General features: G+C 36.8%; 1 protein-coding gene across 3 annotated transcripts in view; it reads right to left on the reverse strand.

The window, feature by feature from the left end:
- Atf6 (activating transcription factor 6) overlaps positions 1-17,787 on the reverse strand; it is a 243,737-nt gene that overhangs the window by 17,450 nt on the left and 208,500 nt on the right. Inside the window, exon 16 of one of the 3 annotated variants that reach the window (XM_048810137.1) lies at positions 10,712-10,783. The exons of 1 other annotated variant lie outside the window; for it this stretch is intronic. In XM_048810137.1, the coding sequence (XP_048666094.1) occupies positions 10,712-10,783 (72 nt within the window). Of the gene's footprint in view, positions 1-4,329; positions 4,438-10,711; positions 10,784-17,787 lie in introns of all 3 variants that reach the window. One more of the 3 variants, XM_048810138.1, reaches the window with a different exon arrangement.

Raw genomic sequence — 17,787 nt, forward strand, 5'->3', positions numbered from 1 at the left:
ACAAGATATGAAAAACTGCAGAGAAATATAACAGGGTGCTTATATCTAAAAAAATTAACAAAGAGAAAACCTGCCATTAGAATCCTATTTGTAGCTCTGTTGTAAAGGATAATTATAATATCTCCCAGTGAAAAGTCATTCAAGAATAAACAGTAAGGGGGATGGCGTTTTGGAAACTTTAAGACTCAATTTATGGAGTCCAAACACAGATATCTGGTACAGTGACAAGAGTAATGGTTATAATAAATTAAGGAAACTTATATCTAAACAGAAATCCACAGAGCTGCCTTTGACCCATGTACGGATATATAAAAGTGCTCAGGGATAAGTAGAAAGATTAATTCCTTCTGGAGCAATGAAAATAGAGTCAGAGAAGAGCAGCTGAGGGTGCTGATGTTTTATTTTATTTTCAAATAAAAGTTTTGGATTTAATAACTAATCAAATCCCAACCTCAGTAATTAACTTGCTATTCTTACTTTTTCAAACTTGTTCTATGTTGCCAAGGTTTTGCAGATTCACTTTGTCATAAGCCATTGTGTAACAGCATAATACAAGGGAGAATTACAAACTTTACTCAAGTTACACATTTACCAAAAATATTCCTAAACATACTTGGGAAGCTACCTCCTGTTCATAGGGTAATATACACCACCTAAGTGCATTTTACTCTATAGAGGGGAGTTTTGTCAAAGAAATGTACCAGGCTGAGACACAATGCCAAAACTTGCACAAAGTTGGACAACTAATGGCCTGATTTATTGGTGTGTGTCCTTAATTCAGACTGGCAAAGAGTGCAAGGCCAGGCTGTCTACATACTTCCTTTACTGACCCAGAGGTCACCATTACTGATTTAGTTCCTTGGCTTTGAGTGGGCCTTGCCTTCTGATTTGCCTGCCCCTTGGAGAACTCAGAGGAAGCAGCCGTTAAAGTTTTCCTGCATGAGCTCAGGGGTTGATGAGATCATCAGCCTGCTTGCTGATCCTGCAGTGTAACACAGGGAAACAAAAAGCCTACATTTTCCACAAATGTAGCAGAAAGAATCAAGCATATGGTAATCTTTGACAAAAGGGAATTTACAGAAATAACCACTCATGGTTAATCTCCCAAACAAACTGAATACCTCTGTGTACAAAATTGAACAAATTACAAAGAAAACTAGGGATTTTATCCATTCTTTGTGATAGATTCAAGATAAGTTAGGGCTTGTGGGGCTTTGAAATGACATGGTCCATCATTTTAATTCTCTTTCTCTCTCTTTTTTTCAATGCTGAGGATGAAACCCAGGGGTGTTTTACCACTGAGCTATATCCCCAACCCTTTTTATTTTGAGTCAGGGTCTTGCTAAATTGCCCAGGCTGGCCTCAAACTTGTGCCTCAGCCTACTGAGTAGCTTGGATTACAGGTATGTGCCACGATGCCTGGCTCTAGTCCTTCATTTCAGATGTTAGAAATCTGAGGTCCAGGTATACCTAAGTTTATTATGGGTTCTACAATTTATTCTCATTATTTCTGCTTCTTAGAGACACTCCCCATAATATAGTAATTATGAAACAATTGTTTTAAAATGCATAAATAACAAATATTTATAACAAACTGAGTTTTATTTATATCATTACTTTAAACTTTGTCTGGACTTTGGAACAGTGAGGCTCCAAACTAAAGAAGCATGAAATATAGACAGAAGACCAGGGTCAATTTTAGCTCTGAAACTTCTGGGCCACATTATTCTAAGGAAAAACACTTAACTTCTTTGATCTTTCATTTTCTAGTCTATTTTCATTCACCAAATATTTACTGGATCACAACTATGTGCTAAGTCTGGTCTTCTGAGTTGAGAAAGAAAGAAAATAGGCAAGCCCTACTATAATGGCATTTACATTCTAGCATTCTAGTGAGAAGGAGAAGGCAGACAGGAAACAAGAAATTAAAAAATATATATATATATATTTGAAAATGATGAAGTCTAAAGATGAAACAAGCTCTAGATAGGGCAGAGGGGTTGGAGGGGAAGGGAGGCATGGGGTTAAAAATGATGGTTGAATGTGATGATCATTATTATCCAAAGTACATGTATGAAGACACAAATTGGTGTGAATATACTTTGTATACAACCAGAGATATGAAAAATTGTGCTCTGTATGTGTAATAAGAATTGTAATGCATTCTGCTGTCATATATAAATAAAAAAAGATAAAAAACTAGAATTTTAGAAAAAGTGATCTGGAAATGGTTTGGCCAGCAAGATTATTTTTTGGGGTGGTGGTGGTGGTGGTGAAAGTAACTTTTTGGTCAAGATCTGATAGAAATGAGCTAGCAATGCAAGTATGTGAGGAACTGGCATTAGAGAGAAAGGGAACTGCCATTATGAAGGCCTTGAGGCAGTGATGTGCCCATGTATTTGAGGAACAGTAAGGAGGCCAGTGTGATTGGGGCAGAGAAAATATGGGGAAGAGTAAGAGGAGATGAAGCCAGAGAGAGAACCAAGGGGCCAAACTCTTCATAGGCCACATAGACTTGGGTCTTAACTCTGGTTAGATTAGGAAACCTGTTTATTTATTTCAAAGTGTATGATTACCACTCACATCTCCAAAGTTCCTAAGGATTAAATACTATGATATTTGTGGAGAGCTTTTGGGACGTCAAGAGATATAAAATGTGAGAATTGTTATTGTGTGAAGTCTTTGTGGCACAGTGGAGAGACCTCAGGCTTGAGAACCATAGACGTGGATCTGAAGGCTAGCTATTTTAATCACCTGCCATAAGTTTTTGTAACTTCATCTATAACATAACAAAACTAATTCCTAACCTGTATTGTCATATCAAGAGTCAAACTTAGTTATGTTAAATTCTTATCACAGCATGGAACATAGACCTTTCAATACAGCAAGAACTGAAAGGTGTCACCTCATCTGGAGCACAGGGAAAAGGAATTATTAATCCTAGGGTCTAACCTGACCTTCCACTGCTTCATGGTCTTGTGGAGAAGAAACCAATTTCATTATACACAGTTAATTCAGTTTCTCCAATGGATGTGCATTACAATGACTGCTGTTTTCCTGTACTGGTGTGGGGGTTGAGGGACTAAGGCTTATAACATCACTGTATGAAAGGAAACACTGCAGAGTGTTTCTGCTGTTAACACAAGTGTGACTAAGACTTATATTAAGGAGATAGTGAAAAAATCCAGAGGAAGCTGCTGTTCTAAAAACAACCTGGAATTTATCTGTTTGCCCTAAAAACAGTCTCCAGAGTCTTTTGAATTCCAAGACTTAGTATAAGAAAAATGAGGAGGAGGAGGAAGAAGGACAAAAGTAGGATGAAGTGGAGAGGCAGCTTATAGCAGCATAACTCTATCAAACAGTGAAAACAGTTACAGAGAACAAAATTTGGCAAGGACTAAAATTCTTAACTTCTGATTTAGTGTTAAGAAAGTCCTAGAAAATCTGGCAAGTTTCCTATCTCTCTATTTTTAATATAATTTTTTTCAATCAGCTTCTTGTAACTTAGTACTTATCACCAGAGTCCTTGACACTTCTTCTTTCTGGACTTTTCAATGAAAATCTTGGGGACTTTCCTGAATAAAAGCAACTGGAACCACCACACAGTTTATATGGGTTACTGTTCGTCTCCACAGAAGCCAAGCTAAAAGCTGAAAACTAGTTTGGTTTATGACTTAGAAAAACATAGGCCATAAATTTCTTAGGAGAACCCATCTTTCTTGAGATTTTTACAAACCAAGACTTTAAAGCAGAGAAGGCAAGTGTAAGTGCACCTAACTTCTTCCACAAACCAACACTGACTTTTTATACTATTAGCTCATCTAGTCAAAATACCTCCAAAACCTACAAAGGCACCTTAGACTGCAGCTGGGCATCACAAACTCCAAACAACTGTAAAGTGCAGTTACCACCTATGTTTTTGCACTAACAGGCATTATGTAATCTGAACAGAGCTATGAATATGCTCAATTTAATCTTTATTTTTAAACCAGAGACTAAAATACTCAATTTAATATATAACAGCAAATTCAATTAATACAGTATCATAAAAAGGGTTTTCCTCAAATATATAAGGCGTGGCTGATGTTCTCCCAAGGGGAGTTTGTTCCTAGGATCAATATGATTCAGTTACACAAATATTTACTTAGTAGCTGTTATGTGCTGGGCAGAGGGCTGGGTGCTGGAGAAACAGAGATGAGTAAGACCTGGCCCCTGATCAAGGCATTTGCCATCTAGTAAAAAAGGCAGCTATGTAAACCCTCATAACTAGCATAAGTGTGAGATGGGCAGGCATATGGTGTAGTAAGAATGAAGTGGAGGGGTACCTACCCTAACCAGTGGGCGGGGTGGTGTGTGACAAGGAAAGCTTTCTGAAGGATGTGACTCTTGAGCCCAATTCTGAAGGACTCTTCAGCCAGGTCTCAGCTGGAGAAAATTCTGGAGAGGGATAAGCAATATTAAATACATCAAGTCCCAAGGCAATGGTGCTGTGCAAGGTGTTGATGAAGAACAAAATGTGAAGTGGAAAGTGGTAATATGAGGTTGGCAGCGGGAGAAGGGGCAGTTCACATAGAACTCAGAATGTATCCCAGTAGCTGAGTGTATTGGGGCAAGCCCAAGGCCAGGCTGGACAACTCAGTTAGGTCCTTTCTCAAAATAAAAATAAAAAGGGCTGGGATACAGCTCCATGGTAGAGTGCCCCTGGATTCAAGCCCCAGTACTAGGGCGGGGGAAATATACCCCAATGGCAATGGGGAGCCAGTGAAGAATTGTAAGGAAGTGAGACACAGGATCATAAATGTATTTTATGGAAGTAGGTTATTCCAATGGTAATGTGGAAGAAAGGAGACAACAATAAATAGATGATTCAATCTTAAATTTTACACATTCTGATTTATTTTCTCAGGAGATAAGAGGTCTGTTAGTTTTGTCTTACATCTATCAGTTAAGATAAAAGTATAGAGAAAATAGTTTTGATGTATGCCCAGTATTCTAAAGCATATCTCACTTGATGCACGAATCACACCCTGCATTGTTAAGTTTGGTTTGTCTCTGATATAGAAGCCCAATGTAAAAGGAAGATACTGGAAAGTACAATATGGCATTTAGGCCCAGAGTGACCCCTCTTCTTTTGGTAACAAAGTAGCACAACCCATTGCATCACCTCTTTAACGAGAATTTTCAGGAATAGGCTGTTCAAAAAGGATCTGGAGAAATACGGAATTACTAAGGGATTACTGAAGAATTTGCTACATTTCCTACATTGCTTTCAACTCATCACTGATTCCTATTTAAACTAACTTCGGTTACATGATTAAAGAGCAGACATACATACTTCTGTGGCTATGTCTGCTGAGACATTAGCACAATTAAATAGTACAACAGTAGTAAAATACTTTTGTGAGGAAGGAGCAAGGTGGGTTAGAGTAATGAGGAATGAAAAAGGTTATAGAAACTAGAAGGGAAAAGCATACCTTATTTCATTTAATCCTTAAGACTATCCTTAGGTCTATTTATGGTGGCTGTTATATTCCTCATATTAATACTTAAGAAATCTGAGTCTCAGAGATTTATATAAATTGTCACAAAGCATAGAGCTAATGAAGTGACAGAATCAGATTTGAATTTAGGTTTGATGACAGAATTTGGAAATTTTTTCCATGATAGCAAACTATGTGCTTTCTCAAGAAGAATAATTCAAACATTACCAATACTGATCAACTTTTGGGTCAGAAAGACCTTGTAGGTTGATTAAAATTTCCCTATTGCAGGGTATGGTGCCATACACCTGTAATCCCAGTGACTTGGGAGACTGAGGCAGGAGGATTACAAATTTGAGATAAGCTTGGGCAACTTAGTGAGACTCTGTCTCAAAATTAAAAAATATAAAAAGGTCTAGAGATTAGGTCAGTAGTAGAGTTCAATCCCTAGTACTGCAAAAATACATATATGCATACATTTGTATACATAATTTCCCATATTTATAAATGTCCCCATTATGTCCATTTCTTTTCTTTTCTCCTCATTCTTTTTCCACCCCCTCTATTTATTTCTGTTTAAAAGAAGAAAAGGCATGGCAAAGATTTCTGTGACAATCTTATCACAGGAAAAAGAAGTATAAAAACAGAATCCCTTAGCGTAGTTGAGATTTGATTTCCAAATCTGAGACTGGTTGGGTCTAATATTTTAGCTGACTCAAAGTACAAAATAAATTCTGCCCATCTCTATTCTGCATATCTAATCATGCTACAAACACTGAATTCTTATTTCACCTATTCCATGGTGGTTGGGTCTCTTCATTATAGTAGCCTATTTATTTACCATGGTGAAATACAAAGAAATACTTGAATATTCAATAAATATTAAGCACCTACTAAGTAACAGACACTATTTGGGGGGCTAGAGAGATCAACAAAGAAATCTAAATTCCTGCCCTTGTGGTACTTATATACCAGTGGAGAAATCAGATTAAAAACAAAGGTACAGTTTCAGATAGAGACAGTGCTGTGAAGAAACCAAAGCAGGGTAACTATCCAGAGAAGAAAGGAAGGAGAGAGAGGGAGAGAAAGAAAGATCTCTCGGAGGATATCCTCTTTAGTTTAGATCTGAGGAATGGGCAGGAGAGAACCAGGGAAGATCAGACCAAGAGTGTTACAGGCAGAGGAACCACAAGTGTAAAGGCCCCACAGAAGAAAGGAGCTTCACATGTTCCAGAAAGCCCCAAACCAGGGAAGTTAGGGTGTGGTGGGTGAAGAAGAAAAATACAGTCAAAGAAGATGGCAGGGACCAAATCTGGCAGGAATCTGTAAGCCAGGAAAGGGAATTAGAGTTTTGTTTTTTTTTCCCTAATTGTGACAGGAAGCTATAGGATTTTGTGCAGAAGAGGGATATGATTTGATTTAGATTTTAAAAATTCACCCTGGGCTGCTGTGTGCAGAATAGAAAGGTATTCAGTCACCCTGCTGAGAGATAATGGTGGCTTAGAATGACAGGTGGAGATGGAGAGAAGTGCTAGTGCTTAGGTCTATTCTGAAAGTAAAGTTGCAAATGGGTTAGATATTGGGAGAGAGAGAAAGAGATAAATAAACGTTGTCCTAAGTTTCTGGCATGAGCAGTGGGGAGAACTAAGATGAGGAAGGGGTTTGGGGACAAAAGTCAAAGGGTTCAGTTTGGACATGCAGGTATGTGGGGATGTTGGACAGGCAGCTGGATACAGAAACTATGACTTAGGGAATAGGTCCAGGCTAGAATATCTCTAGCTGGGAGACATCAGTACACAATATTTAAAGCCATGTGTGGCAGAAATTGGCCCCTATGCCCCAAAATCCATTATCCTCTTTTTCCTTTAGTCAAATAATTGCCAAACTGTAGCTAGAATTCATAGCTACATGACCAAGGATTATAAGAGATATGTGTTTAACTTCTAACGTGTCCTAAAGGGAAGTGCTATGTCCTTCACTTCAATTTTCTTCTTCCTGCTGTTAGAATACAGATATGATTGAGGAATGGAGCAACCATTTGGGTAAAGGAGCTGGGGGTTGCATGTTGAGAACATCAGAGAAATAGGAAAGAGTGAGCCTGGGTCCCCAGTACTAACAAGCCATCCTATCAGCCCTGGACTACCTCCTCCATTTTCACAGGGAAGGAAAATCAACTTTCATCTTGTTTAAACACCAGTGTTCTGTGGTCTCCTTTACAGCAGCCTAAACTATATTGTAACTTACATACTGTAGATCATCAAGGCAAACTTAACTTACATATTATAGATCATCAAGGCAAACTTAATTTACATACTGTAGATCATCAAGGCAAAGATTATAGGAGATACATATTTAGATAAGCTCTAAGTTCTGGGATATTCCAATATTTAGGGCTTAGGAGAAAACAAAGGCTCAACAAATAACATGGAGACAAAGTAGCTAATTAAATAAGATGAAAAACAAAACAGGAAGGCATAGTAGAACTCAAGTAAAATATTACAACATGGTGTCAAATGATGTTGAGAGTATGGGGAGGACAGAGAAGAGAATGTGGAAGGAGGAAAGTGATGAAAACTTTGACAAGTAGTTTCAGTGGAGTGATAAGATAGAACCTTATTTTAAGTAGGTTAAACAGGAATGGTAGGACAGCAAATTGGTACAACTACTTTGGAAAAACAGAATGGAGATTCTGCAAAAGACTAGGAACGGAACCACTTTAAGAACTAGCTATCCCACTCCTTGGTATTTATCCAAAAGAACTAAAATCAGCATGCTATAGTGATATCTGCATACCAATGTGTTACAGCAGCATAATTCACAATAGCCATGTTATGAAACCAGTCTAGGTATCTGTCAACAGACAAATGGATAAGAAAATGTGGCATATATACACAATTAAGTTGTATTTAGCTGTAAAGAAGAGTGAAATTATGTCATTTTCTGGTAAATGGATGGAACTGGAGAACATCATGCTAAATGAAATAAGCCAGACTCAGTCAAGGGTTGAATGGACGAGAGAGAGAGAGAGAGAGAGAGAGAGAGAGAGAGAGAGAGAGAGAGATAAAATTTTAAAAGGGAGGATCTCATGAAAATAGAAGGGAGACCAACAGAGTACAGGAAGGAGGTTGAGAAGGAGGAGAGCATGGGGAACAAATTTACCAAATTATGCTATGTTTGTGTACAAATATACAACAGTGAATCCTGCTTCTACCCTACATAGAATGCACTAATTAAAATAATAATAATAATAGAAGGAAGATCAGCATAGTATATCAGTAGACAAGGGGAAGAACAGGGAAGGTACAAATGTGCAGGTACAAATATGGCATAATAAATTTCATTATTATGTATAATTACAATGTACCAATAATAATAATAATAAAAAGAACAGAAAGAAATAAGGAGGAAATGGCACATACAGACAAGTCTTTCAAGGATTTTTGCTGAAGAAGGTTAAGAGAGGAATAGGGTGGTAACCTGAGGAAAGATTTTTTTTTAAATGAGCACTATTATCCAAATCACTAAGATTATAAGTTTTATTTTAAAAGCAAGAGCTCTGAAATATAGTAAAATGTAGTTAAATTTTTATAAAAGAGTAATGCTTTCTTTGAAAAGATAATCTAAACTCACTTTCTTATAGAAAAGGCAGGTTCCTTCATAATAAATTGTTAAACTTGAAATCTTTAGGTCACATTAATATCACAAATACTACTACTCTATAAATGGAAATAATGATGCTTTACGGGACTCATTTGGAAATCAGTATCTGCAACTTTAAAAAAAGCAATAATAGGGGCTAGGGATGTGGCTCAAGTGGTAGCGCGCTCGCCTGGCATGCGTGCGGCCCGGGTTCGATTCTCAGCACCACATACAAACAAAGATGTTGTACCCGCTGATAACTAAAAAATAAATATTAAAAAAAATTCTCTCTCTCTCTCTCTCTCTCTCTAAAAAAAAAAAGCAATAATAGTCTACAACTTTCTTCTAACTTTTTTGTCTACTTTATAATTTTGGCACCAATAGGAAAACTTTTCTCACCCGAGAAATAAGAAAATCTTTAGACTACTATATTTTTCTTGGTCTCAAAGGGATATCTCAGATACTGTGAAAATTGTCAAAATTTAATAGCAAATATGATTGGGGAGTACTCTAACTGTTCACACACAATAATCAGTATATATGGGCAATTATTTCTTTGGATGTAAGTCTAACATATTCTGTTATTAGTCCAGAAGCCAAATTTGTAATTGCTATTAGCCAAAAGAGCCCCACAATTCCTATTAGTATCATAGAATCTTATAACTTAATCTAAACGGAGAGCTAAAGATTTTATGTGAAAGATTCACAGACAGTGAGAAGGATGGGGAAGGTGTACGCTGGGGCAAAGGAAAAAGTAAATACAAAGGCCTGAGCGGCTGATACGCAAAAAAAAAAAAAAAAAAAAAAGATCTCATGAAAATAAAAGAGACAATAGTAGAGTACAGAAAGGGGATCTAGGTGAAAAGAGGAAGGGAGAAAAGAGGAGAAATTGGATAACGAAATCAACCAAATTATTCTATGTGCAAGAATATACCACAACGAGTCCTACTTTTTTGTATAAATACACCAACTAAAAAAATTGGCAGGAGACCAATAAATAGAAGAAGGGGGCTGGAGGGCGGAGGAGGGAGAAAAAGATGAAGTACTGGGGAATGGAACTGAGCAATTATGTTAAGTGCATGTGTGACTATGTCACAATGAAACCTAGCATTATGTATTAAAATGCACTGATAAAATATATTAAAACAAGCACAGTGCATAACACAGCTTGATAGGCAAGAAAAAATGTACAAACTCTTAAGAAGCTGAAATTTAACAGGCAAAAATGTAAAAGCCCAGCTACTAGGAGGCTGAGGTAACAGATTTACAAATTTGAGACCAGCCTGGGTAACTTGATGATACCCTGTGTCAAAATGAAATTTTTAAAAAAGGGTTGGAGGTATAGCTCAGTGGTAGAGTGCTTTGTAGTACGTGGGAATCCCTGGGATCAATCTCCAGAGAGAGGGAGGGAGGAAGGAAGGAAGGAAAAGAAAAGAAATTCCATACAACTATTATGATGAGGACAGGGTGAAACATAGATATATTTGAAAAAAAATTGTAGGTTTTAATCAAATATAAGTATGATGAATCAAAGGTGAAATACAACTGCTCCCCAAACTCATGCCAATTAGGGTTGAATTAGGACACAATACCAGAAGGAAGTTGTACAGGAGAATTGCTTGAGTCCAGGAGTTCAAGTTCAGCCTGGGTAACAGAGCAAGATCCTGTCTCAAAAAAAAAAACAAAAAACAACAACAACAACAAAAAAAAACAAAAGGTGGAGGGAGGGTCTGGGGATGTGACTGAGTGGTAGAGCAACCCTGGTATCTCTAGTATCGCACATGTGCACATGCACAGGTGTGTACACCCACCCACCCCCACACACAAGAACACAACAAAAAAAGATGATGAATTTCATTCTCTATCTTCTGACCACAAGCACCTTCACCTTCAGTGCTGTGTTCCATTCTGATTGTTTTGAACCTAGGCCATGAGTCAGTTGATGGAGGGTTTGCATGCATTTCTATAAACTGGTGGGGAGAAAATACAGGGGTATACAGCAAGTCTCCAAAGACCTAGAAGCCTACAACACAGAAGAGGGATTAGACTTTTTCTCTGAGATTTAAGAATACTGAATCAGACCAATAATTGAAGGGCACAGATTCTGGAACATGAACAGAAAGAAATTTCTAACATTCACAGCTGTCTAAAACAGAAGAGATCATCTCCAGACATAATCAATTTATCTTTGAGCATTGCCATACCAAAGACCTATTTTGAATGCTTTCATATGCTGAACACATTATTAAGCACTTTGCATAATAAATGATTCTTTCCCTCAGATGAGAAAATTACAGTTTGAAAAAAAGCCAACAAATAGTATAGCTAAGAAGAACTGGGATTACACCTTTCTTAGTGATTGGGTGGCTTATAAAGCCAGAAACTTATTTTCACAGTTCTGGAAGGTGGGAGGTTCTAAGATCAATGCATAGCAGATTTGGTGTCTGGTGAGGGTTTGCTTCCTTGTTCATCAACAGTTACCTTTTGTCATGTCTTCATATAGCAAAGGGGCAAGGAAGTTATCTGAGACCTTTCTTATATGGGCACTGATCATATGTATGAAGGATCCATCTCATGATCCACTCACCATAGATACCCCTAATGACATCATACTGGGGGTTAAGATGTCAATATATAAGTTTTGCAGGGGAACAAATATTCAAACTATAGCAGCATCTATGTCCACCTATCTCAAAAGTCCACACTTACAAAACATGTCTTTCTCTTTTTATGAATATTTTCAAGTACGCATAGAGGGTTAGGATGTTAGGACATTCTTATGAGTAACAACGTCATCATCATCACCATCACCACCATCATCATCCTAGTTGAATACCTATTCACCTAAAGAGTTTTGTGAAAATTTTATACCACCTATGTAACCGATCTGCATCTGTCTTTCTTTACATCTGGACGCAGTGTCTATCAGATTTACCTATAAAATCAGATTCTCTTTATCTATAATGAAAGGCCATTGAATGGAGGTAAGGAGAGATGTAATATTTTTGACAAGACACTCCCTGGGATTGGTTAGCACAAAGAATGATGACCCCAAAACAGAGAATATGAAAGCTGGTCATGACTTTATCTTGCCCCCTGGAAAACATGAATTATCTGAGGAACAAAGATTTAGGACCCTCAATGGTAGAAAAATCTTATTCCATGAAAAAAATGAAAAAAAAATTAACATAACACGCTAAGTGACATGGAAACATATCTGTTCTTTCTACAAACATGAAAAATACAGGGGGGGAAAATAACTGAACTTAAGACTAAGGGGAACAAAAATTAGAAAAGAGTTTAGAAGAAGTAGAAGTGCACAAATTGTAACTACTATAAAAGACACTTACATTTGAATCTGTGCTTACCAGAAGTATAAGACATTAGAGAGAGGGCACTGGTCACATAATCATTAAGAAGGCTTTGGGAAAGTTATACGGTATAGTCAACACCACTACGAAAGGCCTATGAACCAAAGGCCTATGATCTATGATCAGCAGCACACAGATGTGTGTTACTTTGAAGTACTCCTTCCTCTAACAGAATCCCTATTACATCAATGGCTTTATTCCTGGTAAAGAATTTCCTACTACTTCTTGGGCACTTCCTATTTTTGTCAAACTTTTAATTGAATTTTGGTTGTGAAGTGGATCTACTAAAGTATGGAGGATAGTAAATGACAATTTATTGACATTATAAATCAGAAAGAAGATCTGGTTGGAGGGGTACATTTGTGTAGCTTAACTCATGCCCAAAGTGGTCTTACTGCTGGGTGGCTCAGGAGAGTTGACTCAGCTTCCACAAAGACCTCAAGAGGCATAAGAGCACATGCTTGGATGGATTTTTTTCTCTGTGTGGCAGCACACATTAAAAGGGTATGTGGCTTCAAAATTTAAGGGAGATCAGTAAAGTAGAGGAAAGGGACCAGAGGGAGGGAGGAAGGGAGGGAAAGGTGAAATACTGGGAAATGATACCTGCCAATTTACATTGTTATATTGCATGCATATACAAACATGTAACAACAAAGTCCACCATATGATACGTACCACTATAATGCACCAGTTAAAAAATATGGAGGAAAAAAGGATATGTGGCTTCAACCACTGTGTCCTGACTAAAATTCTTCATAGAGCAATATGTATTATCCTCACAGTAACTGAAGATTAACTGGCCCAATCCTTGATTTCCAACTGTCACTCTGTACATTGCATGTATTGCTATTGCATTAGCGTCCATTTTACTCCTTAATATAGTGGACTGCATTAAAAATGAAAATTTTGCTTCTCCATGTGGTGATAACAGGTGGCATCATAGTCTTACAGATTTTACAAAGATCACTGTAGAACTGTTGGGAAGGTTGTTGCACAAAAATTGGCCTAAATAAAGTTTTCACTAACTTACCCTTTTGTAGTTGCATTCTCTAACTTTCTATTATATGACATTTACTTTTATGACAGGATCAACAGAATTAAACCTGAGACTAACAAATTCATTAGTTTAGAATATTGGAAGATTCTTTACCAGGTGGACTAACCTACCCATACTAATACTCTATTGGCTCTGAAACATTCCCATCACAGATGGGTGAAGAAAAATATATATGAAGAAAACCTCATATTTGGTCCAGAAAATAGAATAAATGTAACAAATGGCTCTAAAAGAATAGGTAATGTTGGGGTATGCTATAGAGACAAGCAGGGGAGCTAGTCACAATCAGCCACAGCAACACTAATACTGACATGAACTCTGAAAAATCCATGAGATTTCTCTATGCAAAGGTAGGGCAGAAAGAATGGTTTATAGCCAGGAGTGGTGGCATATGCCTATAATTCTAGTAACTTGGGAGGCTGAGACAGGAGGATCACAAGTTTGAGGACAGCTTCAGTGACTTAGTGAGGACTTGTCTCAAAATTAAAAGACTGGGGGTATAGCTTAGTGGTAGAGCACCCCTGGGTTTGATTCCCAGTATTACAAAAATAAAATAAAAAAACAGAATAAAATAAAATGGGAAAGAGTAGTTCATAAATCTTACTGAAAATACAAAGACAACTGAACCGCCAGATCAGGGAAAGATGACCCTGTACATTCCTTACACTAGTAAGGTAAACAGAAAGGATGATAACAGATGTTTTCCATTTAAGCTCACAGAAAGATACCTCCCATGTGCAAAACGGAGCTGATCACAGAGTAACCATGGAGACACCTTCCTTTATCAACATGTAATTTGGGTTGGATTCATGATAGAAATATTTCTCATGAAGATGAGAAATATTTCTCCACAAGAAATATTTCTCCACAAAAAAGGAATAAAATGAACAAGATTGTATGCAAATAGTTTAATGGGGTCCTTAAAAAAAAAAAGAAACAAGATCAATTCAATGGTCAAAAAAGTTTTGTGGTTTTGGCAGTGAAATAATTATAAATTCACAACTGAATAAATGTGAAAGTTCTTAATTTGGCCCCTGCTCACACATGTCTAATCTAACCTCTATATTATAGTGTGGATCTGGACTGTTCATCAAAGGCTCATGTGTTTAAGGCTTGGTCCCCAGCCTGTGGCACTACTGGGAGGTAGAAGAACCTTTAAGAAGTGGGCCTAGTGGAAGTTAGGGTGATCACCGGGGGTATGCCCATGGGGATATTGAGACCCTGGCCTCTCCCCATCTAGTTGCTTCTTGGCTGTCATGAAGTGAGCACCTTTCTCCATCACCAGCTCCCCACCATGATGTGCTGTCTCATTACAGGCCCAAAGGCAATGATGTCGAGCCACCATAGACTGAAACCTCTGAAACCATTAACCCAAATAAACCTTTCCTTGGTTTACCTCAGGTATTTTGTCATGGCAACAGGAAACGTGACAATCCTGTTTACATATAAGTTATTGTATCTACTGTCTGCAGATTAATTTTTCTTTGAAAAAGATCTTTATTTCATTTTTCTTATGTCCCTTCCTTTTAGTGGTCTCTGCTATATTATGAAGAATGCCTCTTCACAACATGTCTCTTTCTGGTAGTAATACTAGAGCAGAGAAATAAATGAATAAATAAGGAATAAATAAATGAATAAAGGAATAAGCTATGTGATGAACTGGGGTAAGAGGTCCAAGAAGATGGAAAGACCCTTGAATAAACAGTCAAGACTAGGAAAAGTAAGGAGTATGAGATAGAGTGGAATGATTAAGGGAGGTGATCATATAGGAAATGAAATTGGAGGAATAGAGGTCAGCCAATTGAGTTATGGGAGGCCAAAGTTAGGAGTGTGAACTTTATTATGAGAATACTCATGATGAGTTCAGAGAATAACTTAGTAAGGTCTGCTAAAGAAATGAATTATTAAAGTCCATTCAGAATCAATTATTTTACTAAACTAGGGCTGAAGTTCATAGCATGAATTAAGTGGAAGAAAAAACATGTTGCACATATTGACATTAAAATAATCATTACAGTGACCAAAGGTTTCCAATGCTAAAACTGAATTACAATCTTTAAAGTCATGGAAAAAAAATAAAATTACATGTCAAAATTTTCTTTTCTAATGATGTCTTAGAACTTTAACCTTACCTACACCCCTCTCTCAGCTCCCCCCTTTGGTATTGGGGACTGAACCCAGGAGTGCTTTACCACTAAGTTACATCCTCAGCGTTTTAAAAAGCATTTTATTTTGAGACAGGTTCTCTACTTCTCCATTGATAAATGGATAAATAAATAAATATTCAGAATTAAGATGCTTTTAAAAAATTAGTTGTGCATTCCTATAATCTCAGCTATTAAGCAGGCTGAGGTAAGAGAATCACAAGATCAAGGCCAGCCTCAGCTACTTAGTGAGACTCTGTCTCAAAAATACAATAAAAAGGGCTCTCTCTCTCTCTCTCTCTCTCTCTCTCTCTCTCTCTCTCTCCTGAGGATCGAATCCAGGCTGCATGCATGCCAGGCGAGCGCTCTACCGCTTGAGCCACATCCCCAGCCCTCTCTCTCTCTTAAAAAAAATAAAAAATAAAAAAGATCAGTGAAGTAGAAGACAAAAGAGAATGAAGGGAAGAAAGGAAGGATGGGACAAAGAAAGATAGTGGAAAGAATCTGATATAACATTTCTATTTAAATATATGAAAATACCATAATGAAGCTCACCATTGTGTACATCCACAGAACCTAATTTAAAAAATAACTATGGATAAAAGGCATAAAGATAAGTAGAGAAGAGGGAAGGGACCGGGGAATGGAGGAAGGGAGGAGAAGGAAAGGTACTGAAGACAAAATTAGAACAAGTTATATTCCATGCTTTTATAATTGTGTCAAAATGGATTCTACTGTCATGTATGAACTAAAAAGAACCAATAAAAATAAATTAAACCAACAAAAAAATTTGCTTCTAATAAGTAAAATATGATAAAAGTAACAGATAACAACTCCAAGATTAGGTTGCAGAGAGACTTCTATCATGGGCATTCTATTGTTTGGTGATTCTGACAGCCCATGTTATAAGCTATTCTAGTGAAAGGCTCATGAGGGAAGAAAATAAGTGAGGCCAGTGAGAAACTGTAGCTTTTAGTACAACATAGTACAACATCTTAGAAGAAATTGAATTCTTCCAAGACCCTCATAAGTGAGCATGTTTCCTCCCCAAACTGAGCCTTCTTAATAAGTCTATAGCATGAGGTGTGGCTTGTAATTTCATAAGAGACCTGGGACAGAGTCACCCTGATAATTTACATTTTTTTCTCAAAAAAATTGAGAAACAATAAATAAAGCTACCAAGTATTGGGATGATTTATTACATAGACATCTAAGTGACACACTGAGCTACTAATAAGTTTTAATAAAGTAAGGAAGTTAAACTCTTAACACTTGATCCAAATAGACACTTAAAACTGTCTGAATAATAGCAATAACAAGTTTGCTTGGATAGTTTTTTTAAGCTTTGACTAAGATTAGAATTAGCTTGAAAGGGCTAATTTGGAGAGGACAGGAAAAAAAATTAAAAGGTTATATAAATAAAAAATTGGTTCAGAAACTAAAAATTTCAGTTTAAAAGAGGCAGAAATATAAAGACAGAAGTAAATGATTCTCAAATCTGAAAAAATATAGGCTTATAATAGATAAAAAGTGAAACTGTAAAATAATTTTTAATAGTTCATTTTAGTTATATATAACATTGGGGCTCATTTTTATATAATTATAAAAGCATGGATAAAATTTGCTCTCAGTCCCCATTACTTCCCCTTTCCATCCTCTCTTCCCTTCCCTCTATTCTACTGATCTTTCTTTAATAAAATAATGTTTTTGAGAGCAATATTGGGTCCCTCACTGACACAAGCATACATAATCCCAGAGACTGGGGAAGGAAGCTAAGGCAGGAAGATTATCAAGTTTGGGACAAATTAGCAAGACCCTGTCTTAAAATAAAAATAAAGAGGCTGAGGATGTAGCTTAGTGGAAGATGTTCAATTCCTTAGAACTGAAAAAAAAAAAAAAGAAAAGAAAAGAAAAACAACAACAACAATAACAAAACCCTGTATTTTAGGGTAGTAGAGGTTGTAAAACAATCTATGTTGTTTCTATGAAAGTCTTAAATTAGAGTACAGTTGTATTTTCTTTTTTTTTTTAATTTTTTATTGTTGGCTGTTCAAAACATTACATAGTTCTTTTTTTTTTTTTTTTTTTTTTTTTTT

Source organism: Marmota marmota, unplaced genomic scaffold (assembly GCF_001458135.2).
Source record: "Marmota marmota marmota unplaced genomic scaffold, marMar, whole genome shotgun sequence".
Classification (NCBI taxonomy): domain Eukaryota; kingdom Metazoa; phylum Chordata; class Mammalia; order Rodentia; family Sciuridae; genus Marmota; species Marmota marmota.